At 41.0% G+C, this 24,510-nt stretch overlaps 1 protein-coding gene across 11 annotated transcripts in view; it reads right to left on the bottom strand.

Annotated features, from left to right (window-relative positions):
* Spri (Src homology 2 domain-containing protein sprint) overlaps positions 1-24,510 on the bottom strand; it is a 268,054-nt gene that overhangs the window by 12,260 nt on the left and 231,284 nt on the right. For 10 of the 11 annotated variants that reach the window (XM_078187231.1, XM_078187232.1, XM_078187237.1 and 7 more), the window contains 10 exons: positions 21,541-21,664; positions 17,028-17,219; positions 9,269-9,453; positions 6,478-6,653; positions 5,834-5,938; positions 5,023-5,609; positions 4,106-4,805; positions 2,622-3,092; positions 1,816-1,960; positions 931-1,160 (listed from right to left, as the gene is read on the bottom strand). In XM_078187231.1, coding sequence (XP_078043357.1) covers positions 931-1,160; positions 1,816-1,960; positions 2,622-3,092; positions 4,106-4,805; positions 5,023-5,609; positions 5,834-5,938; positions 6,478-6,653; positions 9,269-9,453; positions 17,028-17,219; positions 21,541-21,664 — 2,915 coding nt within the window. The remainder of the gene's footprint in view (positions 1-930; positions 1,161-1,815; positions 1,961-2,621; positions 3,093-4,105; positions 4,806-5,022; positions 5,610-5,833; positions 5,939-6,477; positions 6,654-9,268; positions 9,454-17,027; positions 17,220-21,540; positions 21,665-24,510) is intronic. The other variant, XM_078187233.1, reaches the window with a different exon arrangement.

Here is a 24,510-nt window from a genome sequence, read left to right on the forward strand (position 1 = left end):
TCGTAATAGAGATAATAAGTATTGTTTGATTATTAAAGAGGGAGATGAAAGAGAAATTCTCATAAATCGAGGCTTCTTTCCGAGAACAGCAATAACTAACTATTTACCATTATTAATGTACAATGCTATGGTTATTAACCCTTTGTACTCGAAGCCATTTCAACTGCAAGTCTAAAATAATTTTTAGTGTCTAGTTTTTTATTATATGTAGTATTTTATTTTCAGTAGCTTTTAGTGTTTCCATTTCATAGAACAAAATTCTTAAACTCACAAAAGTTACACTTTTAGCAATTTTTAAATCTAAGTTTTGGCTATATCTATTAAAAATAATTTTGGAACGTGACAGTAAACATAACAACAAGAGCTTTTTATAGATCCTTATTGTTTATAAATCTCCGTTGTAAACTTCTAACTGTTTACCAATTGTTAACCCCAACTATGACGAACATTGCATCATCTTTGATGCAAGATGAAAATAATATGTTTGTAACTATTGGCACCATGTTTACAGCAAGAATGTAACATTGAATATAAGATAATAATTTAAAACAAATATAGAAATGCTAAGATACAGAAAAACTAAACAATTAAAAAATGTATATTAAAGAATGTATTGTTTAGTATAGAACTGTTTATCTTCATAGCCTCAGAAATTGATGAAACAAATTCGACAAGGCCAAGTCTTTTCCATTTATATTTTCCAAATAATATTACTTATTGAAAGCATTTTGCAAGTTTAAAAATATCACGTTACTTTTATGCTTATCGCATACACTTTAAATGTATTATTTTAGAAGACAGTTTTTAGCGCGTATCAAAGGATGGACGACTTTATAATAATAATAATAAAATCACCGTCTTCCACGGAATTAGCCCGGAAATTCGAGCGCGCGGCGTTTACTTAGCATTATCATCTCAAAGGATACTCACACAGGAGGGAGTCCAGCCGTTCTTTGATGCTCTTGCTCTTATTCATCCTCTCCACGTCGCTGTCGTCCGTCTCCAGCGGCGTTTCCCATTCAGAGGAGTCGTAGGTTTGCTCCTTTCTAGAATCCGCGAGGTCCTCCCTTTCGTTCCTCTTCTCGACGTTATCATACGAGGAGTTTCTGTCACTGTACAGCGACTCCGACGTGTCTGGTGGCTTCAACAGCTCTGGGTACCTGCCGTATCAAGCAACAACGTATAAGATAATTATTTCAAATACAGTGACTTTTAAAGTCGTCGCAATGCTCTTATCTCTTGGATTTAACAGAGAATATTGTAAAAGCTAGAGCTCCCGTCAACAACCATTATTATTTTATCAAGAGGTTTTTAATCTTTGTCAACTCAACGCATTTAATCTTTGTGATATCCGATGCATAGCAAGTTCCGTTCAAGTAGTAACTACTTCAGCCGGCGATTATCTGCCAATCGCGACAATTTAGCACTCTGTTGAAGTAAAAGTACCTATTATGAAACAACGTCCAATTGTGGCCCCTTATTGGAACGGTGGCGTAAATTGTGAAGAAAAAATAGATGGAGCAGATGAAAGTTAATGTAATAATTTAAAGATAATAATAAAAAATTGTTCGAAAATAAAGCTGGCTTATTATCCTTCCATATTCAGATATACATAAAAAGCATAGTATTCTACTTAACACATATTAAGTAAAATAAAATGTGGCACGTATGAATGCCACGCGACTTTTCCATTAACAAATCTCTTGCTCACATATATATTTTGGAAATCGCAGGAGGTGTATAAGTAGCATAAACCACCCTCCGTATCGAAATCATTCTAATGATCTTTCAAAACGAGAAACGTCGTCGACTCACCGTTGGAGAATGATACTCTGAACGGTCAAAGTGTTCCTAACAACGTCCCTGTCGCACTCCTCGTCCGGGAAGGTTCTAGCAACGTTATCGCCCTCGTAATCCGCATCACAGTCGTAGTCTGCATCGCAGTCCTCCCCTTCGTTCCCTAAACAAGATAATCAACCGTTTATCTCACCGGTATATCACGTTATTCCAGCTATCAATCAATTTTAACGCGCGTTAAATAAAATTAAAATATTTCTCTCCGCTACTTCGCAATTCAAAGTGGCGAGAACCGATAAGCGTCCATATAACGGCGTTGTCGCGGTGTAAATGTACCGTTAACGATTGTCGAAAGGTCAAAGTAAACTCAGATTGGACAAATTATCTATCGGAATGAATTTAAAAAAAAACGTATAACAATTCAAGTGCCCCCTCCGCGGAATGAATTAAAAAACAGTATTGGCGATAAGCTAATCTGCCTTTGAGACGCCTCTGGTCGCAAGTTTCGCGAACTTTATAACAATAATTTTAATATAATCAGTTTTTGTTACATCAATATTTAGTTTTTGTTGCTATCAATATCGGTTTCATTACAATTTCTTAATTATAAGAATAGAATATTTCAAAAATATGTGAAGACAAAGGCAGAAGTATTTTACAGCTTATAGTTATTGATTGGACAATTTAGCAAAGGTGTCAAAAGATTCTCAGTCGGAACTACAATAACTGCTTGGATGAGATTAAATAGCAGATGATTTTACAAATGACAAGGTTATGTTAAGTTTAAATGACAAAATGGTTGGATTTAAAGTGAAGGAACCAACCAATAAACTCCCAGCTGGAGTCCACGGCCCACGAGGTGTCGTTGAACACCTTGGTTCTGATCTTTGGTGGTTGCACAGGTTTGGCTCTCGGGATTTTCTTCACGTCCTTGGTACCGAGTCGCTTGGCCAGGTTGTCGACGGAGGACGATATCAGAGGCGTTTTGTCCTCCGTCTCCTCGGTCTCTTCCCAATCGATCGGATGTAGCTGATTCGAGTTAGCGCCGATCGGTGTCTGAAGCCAGCCCGGTTCGCTGTGTCGATACTTGTTCGTCGCCGGATTGTTCCTGGCTCGCCTTCTCGGTATAATCGCCGCACTCTGCGCTATAGCGTCGGCCGGCTCCGCGTAGAAAGGGCTGCCCTGCTTCGATTCCGGCGTCAGAGGACTGTTGCTTTCCGACTTCGCTAGCATAAGCCCGAGCTTGTTCCTGGGAGGTGTTACGGTGTTTGGACTGTTCAACGAATTCGCGCTGCCTAAACAGACCAATTATATGGAGTTAATTTGATGAAGTGCAATTGGATAGCTTGATATCACACACCGATATCACTTGCAGATAAATAATTTAATCACGCCTATTGACGATAGAACATTACGAAGCACATTACTGATCATGTCCGCACACACTAAACTAATAATAAATAGTCTGAGTTACCCATAATCTTCAAAGACGAGTTTTATGTGTTATAATCGACGTCGACTATGTTATAAAACAGCTCTCGTCGGATCAAAAACGAGAAACACTTTAAATTAAAGTTTGTACACTCTAGTATTTAACAATCGGAATAAAATTTCACACGATTCCATGAAAATAACACATATTATTTTATAACGATCGCAATTGGAGTAACCCAAACTTTTTGCTACTTATGTTATAGTATAATATCTATGAAATAGTATCCATGATAACTATCGAACAATCGCGTCGACCGCAAGATTAAAGGAACGACTCAGCCTTCTATATGATCCTGTCGACGAAGGACGATAATGTACACAGCACGTAATATACAGGCAACAAAATAGAACCTTAGGTGTCAACATAAATACCGACACAAGTATACATATATCATAAATTGAAAGGTGTGATGCGAAGAGCTATTATAGCTTCGACTGTCTTTGGTCTCTTTCCATCAATTTTGCTATCTATCTTAAATATTAATTCCAAGCGAAGTAGCAACATTTGATTGTCTCTTCTCAGAGCTAATTAACCCTTTCGCAACAGCGCTCCATTCTTCGCTACCTTTCGTAACTTCGTGCGACTGACCATACTTTGTCGTCGTTTGCGAAAGTGCAAGTGAACCATACTTCACCACCAATATATAAAATAATAATATAATAATAATATAAATAAAATAATAATATAATTATGACTATATAAGCGGCGTCAGCCGCTGTGATACACCAAGCGACTGCCGTATACACACGGCACCCGTCGCGAAAGGGTTAACAAAATCCTGACAACCGTTTCATCCTAGTATCAGGTACTCACAAACTCGAGACAACAGGTCCGGTCTCCTCCCCATTCCAGTCTCCTCGAGCGAGCCGTTCCCGTGCTCGCCGGACTTCATCTCCTGTACAGGCTTGAAGCTGCTGAACTCCGGGCTGGTCATCTCCTTGTAGCTGAACTTTTCGTTGCCCATCGACTTGTCGTTCCTCAGGATCATCCTGTCGTTTCTAACGATCAATTCGTTCGTGGTCAATCGGTCGTTGAAGGTCCTCTCGGCCGGATTCGACGGCCTCTCCTGGACCATCAGCCGGTCGTTCGAGTTCCTCAGCCGTTCCTGGGGATTCGCCGCGCCGTCGTTCCTCACTAGCTTGTCGTTCGGCGACCAGGTGGACTGGTTCGACTGGTCTGTCGTGTTCCAGATGTCCTCGTAATCGGAGATCTTGTCGCCCGGCGAACTCCGGTAGTAGGACTCCAAGATGTCCGACTCCTGGTAGTGCTGGGAGTTCTTCCGCGCCTCGCGGTCCCGTCTTCGCTTCGACTTGCTGGTGCTAGACGGTGTCGTCGGCGAGAGAACGTTCGGTGTTTTCACGCCGGTGTTCGGAACTAGCTTCGATAACGGCGAGAGCACCGGGGTGGTTGGTGATAGTGGCGACTTTATGGAGAAGTTCGATGTCAGGGACTTGTTCGACGTTGCGCTCTGCGGGCTCAGCAGTGATGTGTTCGGGTCCGACGGCGTGTTCTGCTGCGAAAAATAGAAAATGGTCTATTGAAATTGAAGACTCGGATCTTGGAATTAAGGTAGATGTATCAATTTTTGTGTATAGGGGTTGAAAACGTGTAGAGAAATATTATATAAGATATTCACAGCACGATTTTTTAGGTTCAGTTTCGCGTAAGTTTTTGGTATTTAAATTTGATATTTAAATGTCTCTAATAAGTGGTTGGTGGTTCACAATCACCTGCGAACTGCATACGTCGGTCGTTTGGTTCACATTGAACGTGACCGTGGTGGTGACCGTGAAGTTGTTCTGCGTGTGCGCCATCCCCGGCTTGGCCCATCTCGGTGGCGGTGGCGGCGGCGTCTTCACGTTCTGCGCGACCGCATGATTCTCGCCGATGATGTTCCGGATCTCCGGCAGCACCGGCGAGTTCGTGCACGACAGATTATTGAACGTGGAGACGTTGTGATGGAAATTCGTGGTCGAGGTGTTCATCGACGCGAATCTGGTCCTAGACAGCTCGACTATCGTCGACTTGGATGTCTCCGCGACGCTCTTCGCGCCGAAGTTCAGCTTCGCGTCCTGCACCGGGCTCAGCACGTTGTTCTCCACGTTGTGGACCACGGGCGACGGGCATCGCACGCTTTGCACGAGGTTCGGCGAGATCAATTTCTGTGTCAGTTTTTCGGTCGGCGATATCTTCTTTATGTCCATCGGCTCGTTGAACGTCGTTAAGTTCAACGTGTTCGGAGGCGTCGGACGCGGTTGACGAGGCAACGACGACGCGAACGTCGACGTCGTGACGACTGTCGTCGGTGACGAGCTTCCTGCGAAGAAGAACGAAGATTTATTTTTGTGTCGGGTTTCCGACGAGCGGACTGAAGCGCGAAATCGAAGGAGAATTAACTCGTTGCGGATGAGAAAGTATGGGATGGTTCTAACACTTTGATTTTTAAAACTTTGAAAATCTAAAAGACGATAATTCAAAACAATATTAGTTGCAATTAAGGCTCGGTTGTTTTACTGTTAAGTGCATATTATTCACACTCACGTGTATCGTGTGATGATATCGGCGCCAGATTCAGTACTATGCTCTCGGTCGTCGGCGTATGGATGTTGTTGTTGTTGTTATTGTTATTGCTATGGTTATTGTTACCTGAAAATGATTACAATTGCCATTAGATATTTCTGTACTAATCATTCTTTTCATATCAACAATACAAAATTAGTAACATTACATCGTTCGTCAGCACTGAGGAGGTTAACCCTATGCACTCCGAATTTTATTTCAATTTCGTTACCAGCAGTTCCCAACGCTTTCAAGTATTTTATTTTATATTTATTTTAATTAAAAAATAAGACAATTTAAATAAATAAAGGATGAAACAAATTCACTTAAACACCGGTTTTAGTTACACTATTGTCATATTTTAAAAATTTCAAGAGTATGATATCTTTTACGCTTAATAATAATAATAACCAATAAACCGGTTCGGTAAGAGCGTCGGTAACGTGTGCACGACATCTATTTATTTGGGCATGAAACAATGTCGAGTGGGACTCGACAATGGAGCTCCTGAGATAAAAACTAACGTCGAGTCACACTCGACATAGGAGTGCGAAGGGTTAAAATTGAATGGAAGCCTCCATTGTCGCGAAACAATTTGCGATAGTAGTCTTTATTATCGAACCTACCCCCGCGAAAACTGCTCAGGCTCGATGTGTTGCTGCTGCTGCTTTCCGGTGGTTTCGGGTTCGCCATCGGGTATCTCCAGAACTCCTGACCCAGAAGCGCCAGCGAGGAGAGTTGCTGCCTATTCTTGGCCTCCCGCATCGCCCTTGGCAGTGTCAATTGGACCGGCAATTCGTCGCTGCTCGCCGAAGGAAAACAAATAAATCAGCATGAATTAACCTGTCTACACGCGGAAACTATTCTTAGACTAATAATATTCTTTCCCCGATACAATTGCGGAGCAACTCTGACGAGAGCGTTCGGCGTTACTAATTCACCAATTCGTCACTAATTTATTATTTTCAGAAGCCACGAAATAGAAAGTTTAACGCTATTTTTATCGATCTTCTCTACACACTTAGTTTTAGCTAATTAATTTTATAATAGTTACAGGAGATATTGAAATGTTGGTAGAACTTGGACGAGAGCGTTCAGCGTTACCAATTCACCAATTCGTGCGTGTTAATTTTCAAAAGCCACGAAATAGAAAGTTTAACACTATTTTCATCAATTTTATCTACACACTTAGTTTTATCTGATTAATTTTATAATAGGCACAGGAAACATTGAAATGTTGCTAGAACAATCGCGATTAAACGTGGAGAATAATTTTAACCTAAAAATTGTAAAGGTGTTTCTTTTGGTAAAAATAATTTGTTTGGATAGAAATTTTAAATAGTGTATCATCGCTGCTCTAATGAAAATTATGAGAAACGATCACTTTTATAAACGAAGAAAACAATGAACTACCGAATGACTGTTGTTGCGCGCTATTTCAGAGAAGTGTAAAGTGACAGGGGATTGTTTTTAAAATAGCATAACCGCGCTTACGTCAAGGAGGAATTTAGGTTAGAAACTTCATAGAAACCGATCTTTTCTCGCACTGACAAATTCTTGTTAAATAAAATTGTTTTCTTCATTGTAGTTTAAGCAGCAGATAAAATATATAAGGTTAAATTAAATGAACAAACTGCATGTTTAAATAAATGAAACTCGAAACATTTAGGCAAAACAACAGTGAACAAAAATAATAATATCTAGACGATTAGCCATTTTCTCTGCAATGTACACTCCTATTAAAAAATGTACTATATTTTCTACGGAAAAGTGGTTCGCAAAAATGTTTAAATAAAAAATGCGAAACCTATCATTTTACCATGGTAAACTGTGTTCAACGAAGATGACATTCTGCTCTTGTGAAAACGTATTATGTAGTACCTCGCATGCTCCATTGTGAATTACATAACGATCGCGTGCAACCCATTGTCGTTGCCTTTCGATATTAATAACAAAAGGGGAACAGCTTGAAACAGAAGTGCGCTATCAGATCGTCGCGGTATAGTGATAAAGCATCATGGTAAAACGGGCGGAACGCTCACGTGAATCATTAACACTAGGTTTACTGAGATTTCTTATAACCTATCTATACGACACGCGTCAATTCTACGCATGTTAAAAACAATTAAAAATTTTGTAGAATAAGTTAATTATTTCTAAAGGAGGATTTTCATACACGTGTATCGATATTAAAATATCTATATTAAAATGATACGGTATTTTATAAGTCCTTCGGCGAAGAGTAAAATATTATCTGTATTAAGAAAAATAGTAGCATTATGTGCCAAATTAACGCATTCGCAGAGATAGGTTATGTCAAGGTTTAAAATTTCGAAATTCGAAGGCGTGGAAGAAAATCTATTTTGACAAATCTGATCGATTTTCAAATTTTTCAGTTTAAAAATGAAAAATGCGTCAAATCGACGCGCTTCGTAAACCTAGCATTAAACCTAGCAGCTAAAAGGAAAAACGATGCATCGCTTAATCTACTATTCGCGTCGATTATGCGAAAACCGAGCTTAATGGCGCGATCGTGGCTCTGCAGCGGTTCTATTAGATCGCCCAAATAATCTCTGGATACGATCGCGCGGCTACTTTCACCCGTCGCAGGTTTCGTTCGCGGCTTGGGATCGGATCGGATCGCTTCCACGCGCGCTCGAGGATTTGATAAATTATGCAACGCGCGCGCGCGAGAGAGAGAGAGAGAGATCGCCCCCGGCCTAATCCTCGAGCGACGTGTTTTGATCGGTGTGCAATTTCAGCCGCGACGAGGTAAAACCGAATCTCCCCCGGCGACGGCTAAATCAACTCGTCGTTGCTTGTGATTCGGTGCTCTCGCGGTGATCAAACGCCTCTGATTCCACAATCCACAGGTCAATCGTACCACTTGTATAAACTACAGAATTGGATGGGATCACCTGACGGTATCCGCAATCCGCTTTTGTCTCGATCGACTCGATACCGTGTTTAAGAATTGACTAATAGTTGACCGTAGATCTCTAAATGTGGGGAGATCTAAATTTCAACAATAGCTATTCGATTGTTTCTTTTCTAATAAATCGAACGCGGTTGAATTTGATAAATTGGACTAATTTTTTAAAGTTTTACAGGAGGATAAAATCGAAGCTGCGAAATGACGACTGAGATGCGACTGTCAGGCGATTATTCTGCGGAAAATTGCGATCGAATTCAATTTCCTCGCGCATTTATGGAATCGATCTATTGTTTCAGTTGCATGACCGTGTTCGAATCATTCGGATGTGTCCGCCGACCCCCGGGCGTTATCGACTTTAAAGCGAGGATAACCGAAGCCGACGGCGGAGAGAGGGGGTATCGTAAAAGCCAGTGGCCTTGAGATGGCAACTTATTTCATTTCTACCCGTAGTAGGATGATGAACGCATGAAGAGGCCACTCACCAGCACTGAGAATAGTGGGCGATCAGCGAGGGGATGTTGTCGAACCTGTTTTCACTGGTTTCCAAGCTCAGCTTCCCCTTGTTAGCTTGGATCAGGTAGTGCTCGATGTACGGCCCCTTTCCTGGCGGCAGTCTCACGGAAAGAGCCATTGTGTCGCTCTGGCTCGACTGCCGGACGACGAAGTTCTAAAAACACCAACAGAAAACAGAATTAAAACGTTTCGAACGGCAGTGGATTTTGTCGATGGACAATGCAGTTCGTTAACTATAGAATCGCGTGGCGTTTTACAAGATCGACGAGACTGAGTTTATTTTTATTTCTTAAATTCGGAAATTTATTGTATTGTATTATTTTATGTACTATATTTTATATAGTACAGTATAACTATATTTAATTATTTATAAATATTTATAGTACAGTATATAATCAGTATACTATGGTATATAGTATACACTATATTATAATCAGTACAATCATATAGTATAGAATATAGAATAAAGAATATAAAATATACTAAATAATGTGACTCTCCAAGTTCAATTAACCAGCAAATCAATTACCAGAATGACAATAACATCCGATCTAAGATCGTGTAAAATCTTTCTAGCTGATGTAAGCAGTATTAATTTCAGAGCTCTCCGAATAACAAAAATTAATCTCTCGGCGGAGGACGCGTTTTCCGTGATTTCAGCTTGAACCTGAACGGATCGCTACAACAAGGCCGGGAATGGAAGAAGAAACGCCAAGAGTCATTTCACGCCATAAATTTTGCGCGGGCATAAATCCTCATTTCCAGCGGAGAGAATAAGTCCTTGCGACAGAGGTCTGAAAGAAGGAGGAATGATACGTGGCTCCCAAGACGGCCGGGCAAAACCAGGACGCATAAAACACGTTGCATAATTCCGTGGGGTTTTTCCTCGGATCCCGAGCATCTCTTTCTCTCGATAAGACGCGCGTTTTCCTGCGCGATCCTTGGGATCGTGAGCTCGGTGCAAGGATCGCGAGCGAACAGGGACAGAAGAAATGAGAAACCGAAGAGGGAAACGAGAACGGGAAACGGCTGCGCCTCTTTGTACACTACTTTTGCGGCCGCGAATTCATCGTCCTCTCTTTCTCTCTCCCTCTTTAGTCTTCTTTTCTTTTCGCATGACAAAAGCATCTGTTTCGGAGCCGAGTTCACTTCAATCGCTGGAATGGACTATCTTCCCTCGCTTTGTCCGCGTTCGGCACACTGTATTTAATGCGGGCTTGAATGTCCCGGCGCAACCGCCGCTCTTCCTCCATTCTATGTTTATTCTCGAATGATTTTCCAGATGCATTAAGCCGTGTCGCATGGAACGTCGCATTTATTCGAAGAGCCGGAGAAATTGCTGCTTCTATTTTAATTTGAGTAAACATTTTATTTGACGAGTATACACCGTTTGATTTTATTCCGTTTCGTTGATGTAAAATAAAAAGAATAATACGAATAAAATACAACTTTTACGAGCGCCGACTCGAATGATAATTTTCGATCTGCGTAGACCAAGTCTGTAGGTGTTTATAATATATTTATTATACAACAATGAACAATTTCACGTTTATTTAAAATATCTATTTGTATCATCCCCACTGACAACCGCGCAACTAAAAATGGCGCCCGTCGAAAGAAATCAGCGCAGAACCAAAAAGGTAGCCGAATAATTGTTTCCGTTCATTTTGTTTATTTATCCAGGGAACCACCGCCGCGGGTTTCAACGAGTTTGATCGGCATTCTCTCCAGGACTGTTTTCGACTCCATCAACGCCCGTGTTCTCGCAATCACCAGTCGCGTTTCAACGGGGGTGGCGGCGTGGGGGTGTGTCTCGCCTACGGAGGAGTAATTGCGGAGAGGCATTGTTTTTCGGCCGTGCAATTCGACCGTGGTCGCCGATGCGACGGGGCCCCCGGAACGATTAACAAAGCTGGAAAACAATGAGCCGACGGGAAAACAATGCCGCCACAATGCCACGGCTCGTTCGCAGTTCCCCTGCTGATTACGAGACATCCCCACCTCCCCCCCTGCCCGCGGTCGCCACCCAATTTTCCTCATTCAGACGGGGAAGAAATTACTTGGCACGAAAGTGGCTCTCGCCCGAAACACTTTTCAGTTAATGTCGCCCGGTCTGGGACGCTTATTAGCCGAGAATGGTCAGTCGAAGGCGCCTTTTATGGATGGGGGTTGAATGTACAGAGTTCGACGTAAACTTGACGTAACCTTCGGTATTGGACGTAAGAGGGGGAGAGGGAAAGAGAAAGAGGGACAAAGCGAGAGAACACGAGACATAGAGAGAAAGAGAGAGAGAGTGAAGAAATTTTCGAAGAGTAGAATACTACTCTATATTAATACTAATTATTTGTCATGATTTTAACCGTTAGACAACTATAGACGCTTACAGGCGCCGAGAAATTTTGCGTTGGTGACACTAACGGCGCCTATAGCCAGCTTATCTCTTTGTGGTCGCCTGAGGCGCCTAAAGGAAATTTTGTCAATAATTATTCTGATAGATCTTATCTCAGTTAGACGGCGGACGCAATGTATACTGTGACGAGAATCTAACAAAAGAAGTGAGTCATCAAGATTAATATAATTTACAAAAAGCAGTAAACTATTAATATCAAAATACTATTAGTTAAAGAGATATTTGAATTTTAAATTGATTTTAATTCTATATTAGGGGTTTCGAATTTCTATATTAGGGCTTTATTATTAGGTTTCATATTATTCCATTATTAACCTCAATAAATCGCGGCAACTAATAACGTCTTCACCGGACTCGCCTACCGCAAATTCACAAGCGAAGACTTGTTTTCTCTCCTCCGTAGCCTCAATCTAATCTTGCTCTATAGACAGGCCCCGAGCAAGTTAACAGATGCGCCGCGCGGCCCGAGCAAGATCCTAATCAATCGTTTCTTTGTCGAACAGGCTCTCTTGACCCGATCTCGATTCACCGTTTCCACTCGCCGTCTCCATCGTCGTCCGGCATTCTTGACCTCGACTTTAATATTTTCATAAATACCCTATCCCATGCTAGATCTCGTTTTTCAAGCACACTCGGGACGATATACCGATAGAGTCTCGAGAGCGTCTCGACCCTGCTTCGGTGCCGAAGACGCCTTCGCCTCTCATCCGGATACAATTTCTAGCGCATCTTGACCCCGCTATCGCGCGCAAAATTACCACTTGGTCTCGTTACGAAATTAGTTTCGCGCCGCGTCTTCGCTGCTTTTTTTGAATAATTTTAAGCTCTTGCTTTTTCATTTGCTCTGTTTCTTTTTCAATTTTTTTTATTTTATTTGTTCTGTCTATTTTTCTCTTTCTCTCTCTATCTGTCTATACAGGGCGTCGCAAAATTATAGTGCTTCCAGGAAATTAGGGGTTTCTCAGGTTATTTCAAGTAACTTTTCCCTCAGTGAAAATGTTATTTACGGCTTTGTTTAGGAGTCATTAACGAAAACATAACCTGACATAAACTGGCGGCCAATGAGAGGCGAGCTCGGCTGGCGCAAGGCGGCAAGCAAGGGAATTTGGCTCTGATCGCTTATTGGCTCGGCTGCGCCAGTAAAGCTTGCCTCTCATTGGCTAGCATTTTCTTAGTCTATAACTCGTAAACAAAGCCGCGAATAACATTTCTGCTAAGGAAAAAGTTACTCAAAATAACCTCAAGAACCCCTCAGTTCCCGGAAATACCATAATTATGAGACACCCTGTATATCTCTCTTTCTCTCCTCTCTCCATATTCGATGAAAATCGAACGGAACGGTAATTTATCTCGGAGGCTTCGCCAGAAGACCGTGGCGAGAATGCGCGGCAGTATTTCACCGAGATCGTTATGAAGACGGATGGATCCGATATCGCTTTGGTCACGGGCTAAACGACCGCGCCGGAAACAAAGAAACTTCTCAGCGTAGGATCAAGCTTCGGCGTACGATCAAAACTTCTCCATCGCCGCACAGCGCAGCGTTTCCACTACTCGGATGGCACGAAGCATTGTTTCCCCCGGTACAGTTGAATCTTTCGTTTATCTCGCGGTGCATCGGGCACACGACGACGAACAATCGAAGCGAGCCCCGGCACAAGTCTTATCTAATACGAGGATAATGGACGGCCAGAGGTGGGGTTGGCTCCCAGATGGAAAACCGTGTCAATGTCTGACGTGTACCTAATCGCCCTACGGAATCTACAATAATACTATAAGCGGTGCTGTCCCTTATTGTCTCCTGGCGATTGAGTTAGATGGAACAAGCTGTACAGTTCCTTTAACCCTTTGCGCTCGAAGGAATTTTAACCCTTAGCGGACGACGATTTTATCGACCAAGTGAGCGGGACGAGGCGATTTATAAATTACTTCAATTTGTATATCATAAAAATATAATTTATATACGATTATATGCAATATAATCGTACGACAAAATTCTTTTAATAATAAATGACTTACTTGAAAGAGACTGGTGTAAAACATAAAAAATTTCGGTAGAGGTTATGGTTATTTTTGGTAGCGAACAGCGCGCGCGCGGCGGTCAATTAGCGTTCTAGTTACGCCATTAGATGGTATCGCGCACGGTCGGCGGATCAACCGTGGCCAAGGTATCTCGCGGTGCATCGGCCATTTGGCAAGCGGCGCGGCGGCGTGTACCACGCCGGGCTTAATATGCAGTAAATGCAAACGGGGCAGACGTTGCCACGGCGAAATACGCCGGCCTCGACTTCTGGCGGCATTCCAGACCGCGGGGATCCCGCTGAAAATACGCATAACAAGTGGCATTGTTAGCGCGCGGGTCGCCTCGTAAAAGTCCGCCCCCGAGCCGGCTGGTTGGGTTTCGCGCGATTTAAATGCTCCTTCGGCGCGGCGCGGCGCGCTCTATTTGTCACCATCCGTGTGACAAAGTGCTGTCTCTCGCCGGGGCCCGAGGACGTGTTACCGACCTTTCACTGCCGCGTTATCACGCGGGAAAATGGAAATCCGCCGGTAATCCGTGCTTTTCAATCGGTCCTTTCGCGCGTTCATTGTTGGTCGAACGGAAACGATTGGTTAGTGTTACGTCTTACTGTTGGATCTAACCATAATTTAATTGCAACCTTTAATAAATACAAACAGCTAAACGTTCGAATGATAGGATAATAATAGTTTAAAAATTCATTAAAAAAGAATTTTTGTTACAATATATCCGATATAATTTCTCTTCGGATCTACAAAATGCTCAAAGGTTTAAATTTATTTATTACCGCACCACCATAACTTTTCAACTTTTATTTTTCATCCTGCGAATCGGTAAAATATGTTCAATAACTCTTTCCAAATAGTCTTGCACACGCGAATCTGAATTCGAGAAAGCAGATATGTTCATTTCGCAGGATTCAATAGTCGCGGATGATGCGAATGTGTAAAATCCCGGCGATCTATAACGTTACAGCATCGAATCGCGGATTATCGGCGATGAATGCAACATCATTGATATATGTACACGTTCGGCCAAATGAATGGTTATTAAAGCGGAGTCAAATAAATGGCCCGCCATTGTAAGTGCTCTCTGATTGGTATAATAGAAGCTGTTCAGTTCTGTTCATTTCTTCTGTGACGTGTTATGATATAGGCGAGCGAGAGAGCATGGCAGAAATGATCGAGATTGCTATCAACGCTCGTTGATATATATTCGGACGCATAAAGTATCACAGTGAATGAATGGTATGAATAACCATTGAGAAAAAACCTCCGCCATTTATTTCCTATCGAACGTATGCGAATAATTCTTTTCGCAATATTTACGCGGCAGATCTTGATATGTTTTTGATTCGTGCGAATATTAGCAAATGTAAAAGAATTAAAAGAAATTAAAAGAATTCTGCTTTTATTTTTATCTCGAGTATAGTTTCTGTTAACGAGATAAATTTCTCTCCTATTTTCATCTTTTTGTAAAATTACTCGTGGCAGTAACTTTTCTTATAAATATTCTTTAAACTGTTTTATTCGATACTTATTTTTATGGGAAACGTGAGATGGCGAAAGCACTAGAGAGGTTATGTTGCATCAATTCCGATGTAGTAAAAAGATTAAGAAATTTATAGTTACTAATAGTAATTTGTAATTACTAATTTACTATAGTCATACTAAATTATAATTGTAATCATTAGATTTTATTATAGTTATACCAAATGATTATTAGGAAACGATTTACCCAACTTTCAATGAAAAAATTTGTACGACAACGGTTTATAGCTAAAACCTTCTCGATTGAATATATAATTATAAATATAAAAAGAGGACATCAATATCTCACTAAAATTACCATCAATTCATTTCTCAGAAAAGTAGACTTAAACCACTTTTTTAAAAAGAAAAGCGGCTGATACCTCGATGAAAATCGGTCTTCCCTTGCTCGTTTGTTCTCGCGTGGAACAAAGCGACGGAAAATATTCAAGAAATCTGTCGCTGGTCAAAGCGCCAGGAAAAACCCAGCGAACGCGCGCGCGCGCACGGCAGAGAAAACCGACGGTAGAACAATTGTCCCTTGCCATATTTCATATTTCTTTGTTTCGTTGCCGGCGATTCAGCGACCGGGATTTTCCCTTCGCGGCTACTTCAACCAGCTTCTTCAGACGTTATTTATTATCTCGCTCGACGATTGTATTCTACCCTTGCTCGCGCGGCGAGCTGCAATTTTTGTAATAATGGATAGTGACTGTAAATTTTACGCTGCTGGGAAATTTTTCGGGCGGCGCACTTGTTCGGAACGATGGCGTGAAAATGTCAATTCTGATGGACAATAATCTCGATTTTAATATCAATGTTGTAAATTGGAATATTTTCTAATTATAGAATTAAAAAATTGGAATATTTTCTAGTTATGGAATTAAAAAATTTTAATATTTGCTAATTATAGAATTAAGAAATTGGAATATTTTCTAATTACAGAATTAAGAAATTAGAATATTTTTTATTAGAATATACAAAGTTAAATATTAAAATCGAATATTTCTAGAGGCTCCACAAGAATTGTTCCATCACGTTGCAAGATAACTTTTACAAGAACAAAGTTTAAATTTAAAAAATTGTTACTCATACCAACAGTTTTACTACTTAACTAGAATTAATTTCCTATGCATTAATGTTCACTTTATTAAATAGAATGGAAATATTATACAACCAGAACGTTCACTTTAAATTTACTGTTAAAATTACTTCGAGGTCAAAGGGTTAACTCTAAAATTGTTCTGTCACCTACTAAAATAATTTTTATAGCAACAAAGTTTAATTTTGGATAAATTGTTAAAAATTAAAGTTTTGGTATGAATCACAAGAGTTAATTAAATTTTATAAAAAAGTTAGGTTAATAAATATTTTTATATGTATAAAATGAACTTTGTTACTTAAAATGGAAATACTGTCAGAAAAATTATTTCTTTACAGTTAAAATTGCTTCGAGGGCAAAGGGTTAATACTAAATAGCTAGCAAAGAGCTGGTAAAACGACAAGCAACAACCGGTTAGAAATAATTAAAGCGGAGCCTCCGCAGTCTCGAACGTAAAGGTGTACTCTCTCTAACGGGGCGAAGGATTTTCCGCAAGCCCTCCCGGGAAAACCCGCGGTGAAAATTTTCCGCAACGATGGCCCCTTTAGCTATCGGGGGTTCGTCCACTTCCGCGGAAAACTCGTTGCTCGACCGTGGCGGAGAAACACTCCCGGGCTCTGCGAGGCTTGCAATTTTCTTACGCCTAATCGATTCGCTTAAGTGCACTCACCCCTTCCTCTTTGCCTTGCAACAAGTGGAAAGCGCCGGCCCTTTGGATGCCGGGAAGGAACCAGATCGGATGGGACCGTATAAGCCTCTCGATCAGGGTGATGTCGCAGGCGACCTCGCTGCCAGAATCTTCCGTCGAGCTCGAAGATCCGCCGGAGGTCGCCGAGCCCTCCGAGGAAAGCGACTCCTCGCTCTGGAAAATATCGATTTATTTAGTCGGAACGATGATAGTATAGTAATTCTACATATATTAATTCTACTATAAATCTATACGTATTAATTCTGTAACGAAAGAGTTCTAATACCACCTCTTATGATAAATATTAACTTTCTAGCTTCGCTTTAATTAATTAAATTAATTAAATTGTAATGTAATTGTTTTAACTGTATGAGTATTTTAGTGGTCGATTGTCGGCAGTCGACGTGTTAAATAAAGCCAATAAAAGAAACGAAAGCTACCACTGGACCAATTAACAAAAAACATTAGGAACAAATAAGTGCTGATCAACGCGACGTGAAAGGAGTCGTAGTGCAAGGGTTTAACAAAAGGAAGCGAAACGAGCGGTCTGAAAAAAGGGGATTAAAAAATATCCGGATGCAACGCGAAAGAGGAACGCGGGAGAAGCGCGGCGGGTAAAAAAAGGGGAGCGGAAAAAGGAAAGGGTGGAGAGGAGCGGATAGCAAAGTCGAGAGAGCACGATTAAACGGGGACTAAATAAACGATGGTCAGGCATTGGCTGCAAATTGAGATAACCGAGGAAAGACCCGTTCGGCCGCGGCGACGGTATAATGCGGCATTAGAGTGTATTGTATGACGGCGAGGGAGGATTTACGTGTCCCCCCCCTCCCCCCGAGAATTGCGGCTTAAGGGGTCCCAGATCTCCATATTCGTGGAAAGAGTCGGGAGATGCGCTTGGCGGCCACTTGTTCGCCGATAACACGCAGGAATTGGCCGTTTTATGGGGTTTATTTCTGTTGGAGATAGGTTGATAATTGCTTAAACCCTTGCTTTACAATTTATTCTCAAAGGGACGATTTATTATTTATTATTAAACGGAGCATTTCGTCGTATAACCGCTTTGTAAGATTGTGTGGTTCAACCCTTTAAAACTTCATTTAGCATATTTATAATTTATCATTGCCCTAGCCATAATTTTGACATAACCTTGCCATAGCCATAATTTTGGCATAACCTTGCCATAGCCATAATTATGACATAACCTAGTCACAGCCAATTTATTTCTCTGTACGTATGCTTCTTCTTGTTTCTTTTTTACAGATTTTATTTATTTCATAGATAGCTTCGACCAACTTACTATTTTTATTTTCAAAAGCACGCTCCTGTGCAAACAATTTAATTCGGTGTAACTCATTACCAAGAATTATCATGAAATAAAATTAAAATATTTATGCCCTTATTTAACTGTTTTTAGTGCTCCGTAAATCTAGAATTAATAGACATTATTTCATTTCTAATAGAATAGCTTAATCAAGAATAGCGATACTATTAAATAAAAATCGAGGTATATATATTATAATAAATTACAAAAAAACTCGGAATAAATTTATATACTTTTTAAACTAGCTGCTCATGTTACCTGGTCAACTCAAATAAATAAATAAATATCGGTAACAAAATAAAACAGTCGTATCATTAGAACTTATAGCCACAGGTACAGTTTTCAAAGTCTGGTTAAACAATTATCAACTTTCGGAAATGGCTTTCGGCGACCATAACACGCAATCGCAAGAGTAAAAAATTCTCCAAGCTATGTTCGATGAATTTATGTTCTCAGGACCGTTCCATCGGAGATAATCGACCGGGATTACCGGCGAATCAAGAGATCCGCTTGTATTTTCCGTCGACAGGTCGTCCTGATCGATGCTGACGGATCGAGCCACCCGGTTTTCCTCTCCCTCGAATTTTTCAAACCGGGGCTTTTTTCCTCTCATCTTTTTGCCGGCGATTCGTCAGCGTGCCGGCTCTCTCGACGGTGGAACACGAGGACCAAGGGACGCGACACCGCCCCCTTCACGCTTTTTAACCCTCGGTATTTAGAGGGATACGCGGATTATACGAATCGGCGAGCCTCAATCGACGGCTCGGTTTGATTTATTTGGTCACGCACCGGCACGAGTTTACGGCTCGTGGAATCGTTTATCGATTATTCCGCGACTGGCTTGGGGGGGGGAGAGGCTGGCTCGTATGTGGATTCAGAGGGGCCGACCAGTGATTTTTCGTAGTAAGAAGTCCGGTGTATTCGGTGTACGTCGCGCGGATTTTCCGGAATAAAGCTGTCGATCTCGTAAATAATTGCGAAACACGGAATTTACTTTCGCGAGGGGTGAAAACACTTCGAACGACCGTTCCCCGTAATTTTCCGGCGAGAGGCTTTCCCGGACACTCTGCGAGACGGTTGCTCCTCGTTTGCCAAGCTGTTTGCCAGCTGAATTGCTTCGGATTGGCTTCGTTATGTATCCGACTTGGTAGAAAGCGCGCATTCTGGCAATTTAATCGCGAAATGTTAGAAATAATCGGATGAGAAAAGCGCACTCCTTCGTTCGAAACGAGGCTACTCCACGCTTAATAAATATCTTCGAAATAAATATTTAAACATCTTCCGAAACAAATATCTTGAATCGCATTTGCGCTTTTTTCATTATCAGCTATCTGGAACCATTTAATTTTTATTATTTTAAGGCCTCATGAAAAATGATTGTACCAGGTTTCAAAATAATTTTAACCTTATAATAAAATTGTTTAAATATTTTATATTATCGTATGGATTACATAAATTAAGTACATAATAAAACCTTTATATCAGACGTATTTCACTAAAAGAAGAAAAATGTTAAAATAAAATTAAACAAATATTACTCGGATCTGAATTGAAATTGGAAACGTAGGAATTAATCTAAATTCCTACAACTTGGCATAACCTCGAAATTAATCTAAATTTCTATACCTTGACATAATCTTGAAATTAATCTAAATTTCTATACCTTGACATAACCTTGAAATTAATCTAAATTTCTTTACCTTGACATAACCTTGAAATTAATCTAAATTTCTACAAAAATTTTATCACAAACCCTTCTCTCGAAATTCTTATAAAAATTCTATCACAGTTCTAAGTTGCTCGCGAAACCCGTCGCAAATTAATAAATAATCAAGTGGCCGAGTGTCGCGGCGATCGAGTGACATTTTCAATTTTTACTCCCCCATTTTTCCAATGGGGTTGGAATCGGATGCGGCCGAGGAGGGGGCGGGGGGGGGGGGGGGGGGGTTGTCGAAGGGTATACACGCGAAGGGGTTTGCCGCGTGCCGGAGTTTCGAGTGTAATTTAATTTGAAATGCAGACTGACACACAACGACGTTTCGGGTTAAACGGATTAAACGAGGACGTGCAACGCGTTCTGAACACCCTCTCGCAGCTAATTGCGAATCCCTTAATTGCTCGTAGCGAAAAGTATTCCGCGGCGGCGAGCGCGCACGATATTTCTGCGATTCGTTCCTTCGTTCGCCGAGTACGTGCGATTCATTAACGAAGAATAAGGCGAATTAGTAAAACAAACTCATCCGCGACGAATTATACGAGCCTGGGCAGGCAGCTGATTCGACTCGGTTGTTGAATTCATAAAAATGTACGTGTGGACGCGCGCGGTCTAATTAAGGCCCATAACATTTTATTACTCGCTATACATGTTTTATTAATTAATATAAAAATAATCTGGGGTAAGTAGGTAAAAGTTTCGTACTATTGTTAATATATAATAAAAGATATAATTAACATATAATTAAAATCAAAGTGTTGAAAATGTCCTGGGTCTCCTGTATTATAAATTGTTTTATTTTTCTGTGACTGAATTGTAAATTAATACGTGATATTATTAGTATAATATTATATAATTTGTAGTAAGACGTTAATAGAAGTCTGAACAATTTTGCTCATAATATCGCTTCAGATTCTGAACAAAAAGTTTATTGTAATATAAATATATAAATAAAAATGTAAATGCAACATATATAAATTAAATTAAATATAAGTATTTAATATATATCACATTAAATATAAATTAACCTAAATCAACACAAATACAAGTATTTCCCTAAAACCTCAGTTTCACTCTTAATTTCAATCTTAATACATTATCGACGACAACGCAGCTTTTTTCCCGACGAAGATCAGACAACATTGTAATTTCGCTGGAATTATCGTGCAAGCCGGCCGAAGATTATCGGCTCGGAAACGACTGTCACGTTCGCAAACACCCGATACCCATACGCTGCACAGTAAGTTAAAGATTGATTGGCGTCTCGAAAAATGCTCGAAAGTTTGTCGATTCACGGTTCGACGGCTAATGCATCAATAATATATTATCAGTGTCACGTGCGGGACAGGGGCAGGGGGAGGGGGGGGGGATATATAAGTTACAACGTCACCGCAAGTTTTTTGCGGCGGGCGGTGACACGTGAAAAAATGTACCGTCCGTTGGGGATCCGCCTGACTCACCTGTACATGATGTAGCTGCGTAAGCTGATGATGTTGCAGCGGATTTGGCGGAGGCGTGCTCGGCGAGCTGACAACCTGAACGGTCCCGTGCTGCTGCAGGTACGGTTCCAGGAAGACATCGCTCCTGCAACAATAAGAATCGAACGTTCTGATCAGCGGGACGCCCCGTCATACGAATGAAATTGTAATCGAATAAGTTTCGCGGTAACCCCGGCCTCTGACAACGTGATTTCGTTCGCCGAGGGGGCGGGGCAATCGAAGGTGGAGGACAGGCGAAGGCGGACTCTCGTTTACGGTTACGACGTTTTGAAAAATCTCCGACGGAACGTTTCTTTGCGAAAAGAAATATGCGATTTTATTTTCATTTGTTACGCTGCTGTACCTTGTTCCGTAATATTAATTATTTCAATATTAATTGTCTCAATATTAACTATTTCAATATTAATTGTCTCAATATTAATTGTCTCAATATTAATTATTTCAATATTAGTTATTTCAATATTAATTGTCTCAATATTAATTATTTCAATATTAATTGTCGCAATATTAATTATTTCAATATTAATTGTCTCAATATTAATTATTTCAATATCAATTGTATCAATATTAATTATTTCAATATTAATTGTCACAGGGTCCACTATCACTGGACACGCAGAGACGATTAATATTATTATAATAAATTATAAAATTTTCTATACTTTGTTAAGCATCGCTGTTTCTATAAATAAATTACTAGCCACGTTTTCGGCTCGCGAGAAGCGAGAAAAATAATTTTGTCCAACGGGACGCGTCGCCGTCGTCCGAATGGAATAACAATTGAATGTTCGGCGAATGACCGAGCAAGTTCCGTGACGAAGCGATTCGTTTCTCCGGGAGCGCGGCGCGGCAGAAATGAATATTTCGTGGGGGACGATTAGATAACGGGGTCCTGGGGCATCCGCGTTCCGGGAAATCACGGCGGAAAAGAACGTCGCGACAGCGAACGGTACAGGAAATTGCGTTCTTCCTATCGTTATCTGCGGACCGGATTAGCGTTTTCACTGGAGCGAGTAATGAACCGCTTGAGAATCGCGATCGTTCTGCTCTTCTAATTTGCGAATTAGCGAACGGTCCAAGTCGGGTTCGAATCGAACGAGTCGGGTTAGATCGGCCATCGTCGGAATTAGCCGAGGCGAGAATTATGAATTCATTAAAACAACCGCGTCGGACGGCGCGTTAGTTATCGTCTAATCTACACGCTAGCCAGGTAATTACCAGTTACGGAACGAGAGATATTGCTACTCGTGGTATGAAATTATACGAAATAGATTTTAGCCGGGACCTTTAAGAGCCTATTATTACCTGCGCCAATAACCGATCCTCCTACTACGCCGCGCACACCCCTTCGCCTCGCGCGACGAATCGACCACGCGCCGCGTCGTAAAGATACGAAAATTAGATTTGCTAAACGCGAATATTAATCGCTGCTTTAGCGTTACAATAAAACGCTGTTCCCCGATCGTCGAGATTCAACGATCGAAGTAATTGCGCGGCGCTAATGAACGCGGATGCCGTTTTTACGCCGCGCAAATTGTCGGCGACGACGCGGCGAACGCGGTTGCTAAGTGAAGCGAAAAGTGACGATCGGCTTTTAAAACGGGTCGATTGAATCGTAAAATAAGGCGAACGATTTTCGAGAGTTTATTTATTAGTTCCTGTTTCTAATCGAGCAGGAATAAATTTTCATTCGAATGAAATACACCGAACCGTGCAACCCACGTGTCACGGCGAAAGGATTAAGGGCCTCGTGCTTTCTCGGCGAAAATTGGAATATAAAATCGCGAAGACGTGAGAGGAATTTAATTAGCTAATTCAACAGAGTTCGGTTATTTTATATTTATAGAAATTATTAAGAGATTTATTTTTATTTATCATATCAACGCACCATAACGTGACATAACCTCTACAATTTCTAAAATGCAAACTTTATTCGTACAAAAATTATTTTGCAACGTGATAGAACAATTTCATTGGTGCCTCACAGTCACCGCTCGAGTGCGAAGGGTTAATCGTCGCGCCATATAGCCGACGCTGCAACGCACAATATACTATACACTATATAATAAACGTTCCTTCGACTACCTTCGCGTCGTTCCGAAGAGGAACGCCGTTCGCAAGAAGTGGTCGTACAACGACCGAACAGAAGCCGCGACAGACTCTTGTTACCCACGCTCGACCGTAGAAACGGTCTCTCGTCCAGGTAATCGCTTAGAAACTCGCGGATAAATCCTCGTCGTTTCGGCCACCTTCGCCTCCGATGGGACAATGCGCGCTTTGTAAACGGAGCCACGCGCGCGGGCGTAATTTCCGTCGAGCTCCTCCGGAGAGCAACTTTTGTAATTGATTTTGTGGATCCTCGGGGAAGACACGTTGGCTACGGTCCGCGAACAATTGGACAGAAGGGTCACGTGGTTGACCCTTTTGTCAGCGAGAACAGATTTCAACCTTCATTTTATTCTGTCAATTTTTTAGATTTCTATCAGAATTTGATTTTTGCGAATTTGATTAATTTGTGATAAAAATAATAAGATTGAAGACCAATTAGAACATGGTGAAATTGTTATCTACTATTTGAATTAATAACAGAAGAAACAGATATTTATCTCATTTCTTCTCCTGATAATTTTTATGGTTAAATTGTTACCTCCTGTTCTAATTAATAACAGAAAAAATAGATTTTATTTCATTTCTCCTCCTGATAATTGTAACGAATAAATTGTCGTCTCCTATTCAAATTAATAACATAAAAAACACATATTTATTTATCCGGATAATCGTAACAATTAGGGTGTCCCACAAGTCCCTCCGCGCCACGTTGCACACGACCGAATTATATTATATTTATCTCTGTGTTTGCATTCTCCAAGCCGTGCACGCACTTCGCGGCCAGCTAATTAAATCGATAGAGGCTGCGGGTACCTCGAGCAG

Source organism: Augochlora pura, chromosome 7 (assembly GCF_028453695.1).
Source record: "Augochlora pura isolate Apur16 chromosome 7, APUR_v2.2.1, whole genome shotgun sequence".
Taxonomy (NCBI): domain Eukaryota; kingdom Metazoa; phylum Arthropoda; class Insecta; order Hymenoptera; family Halictidae; genus Augochlora; species Augochlora pura.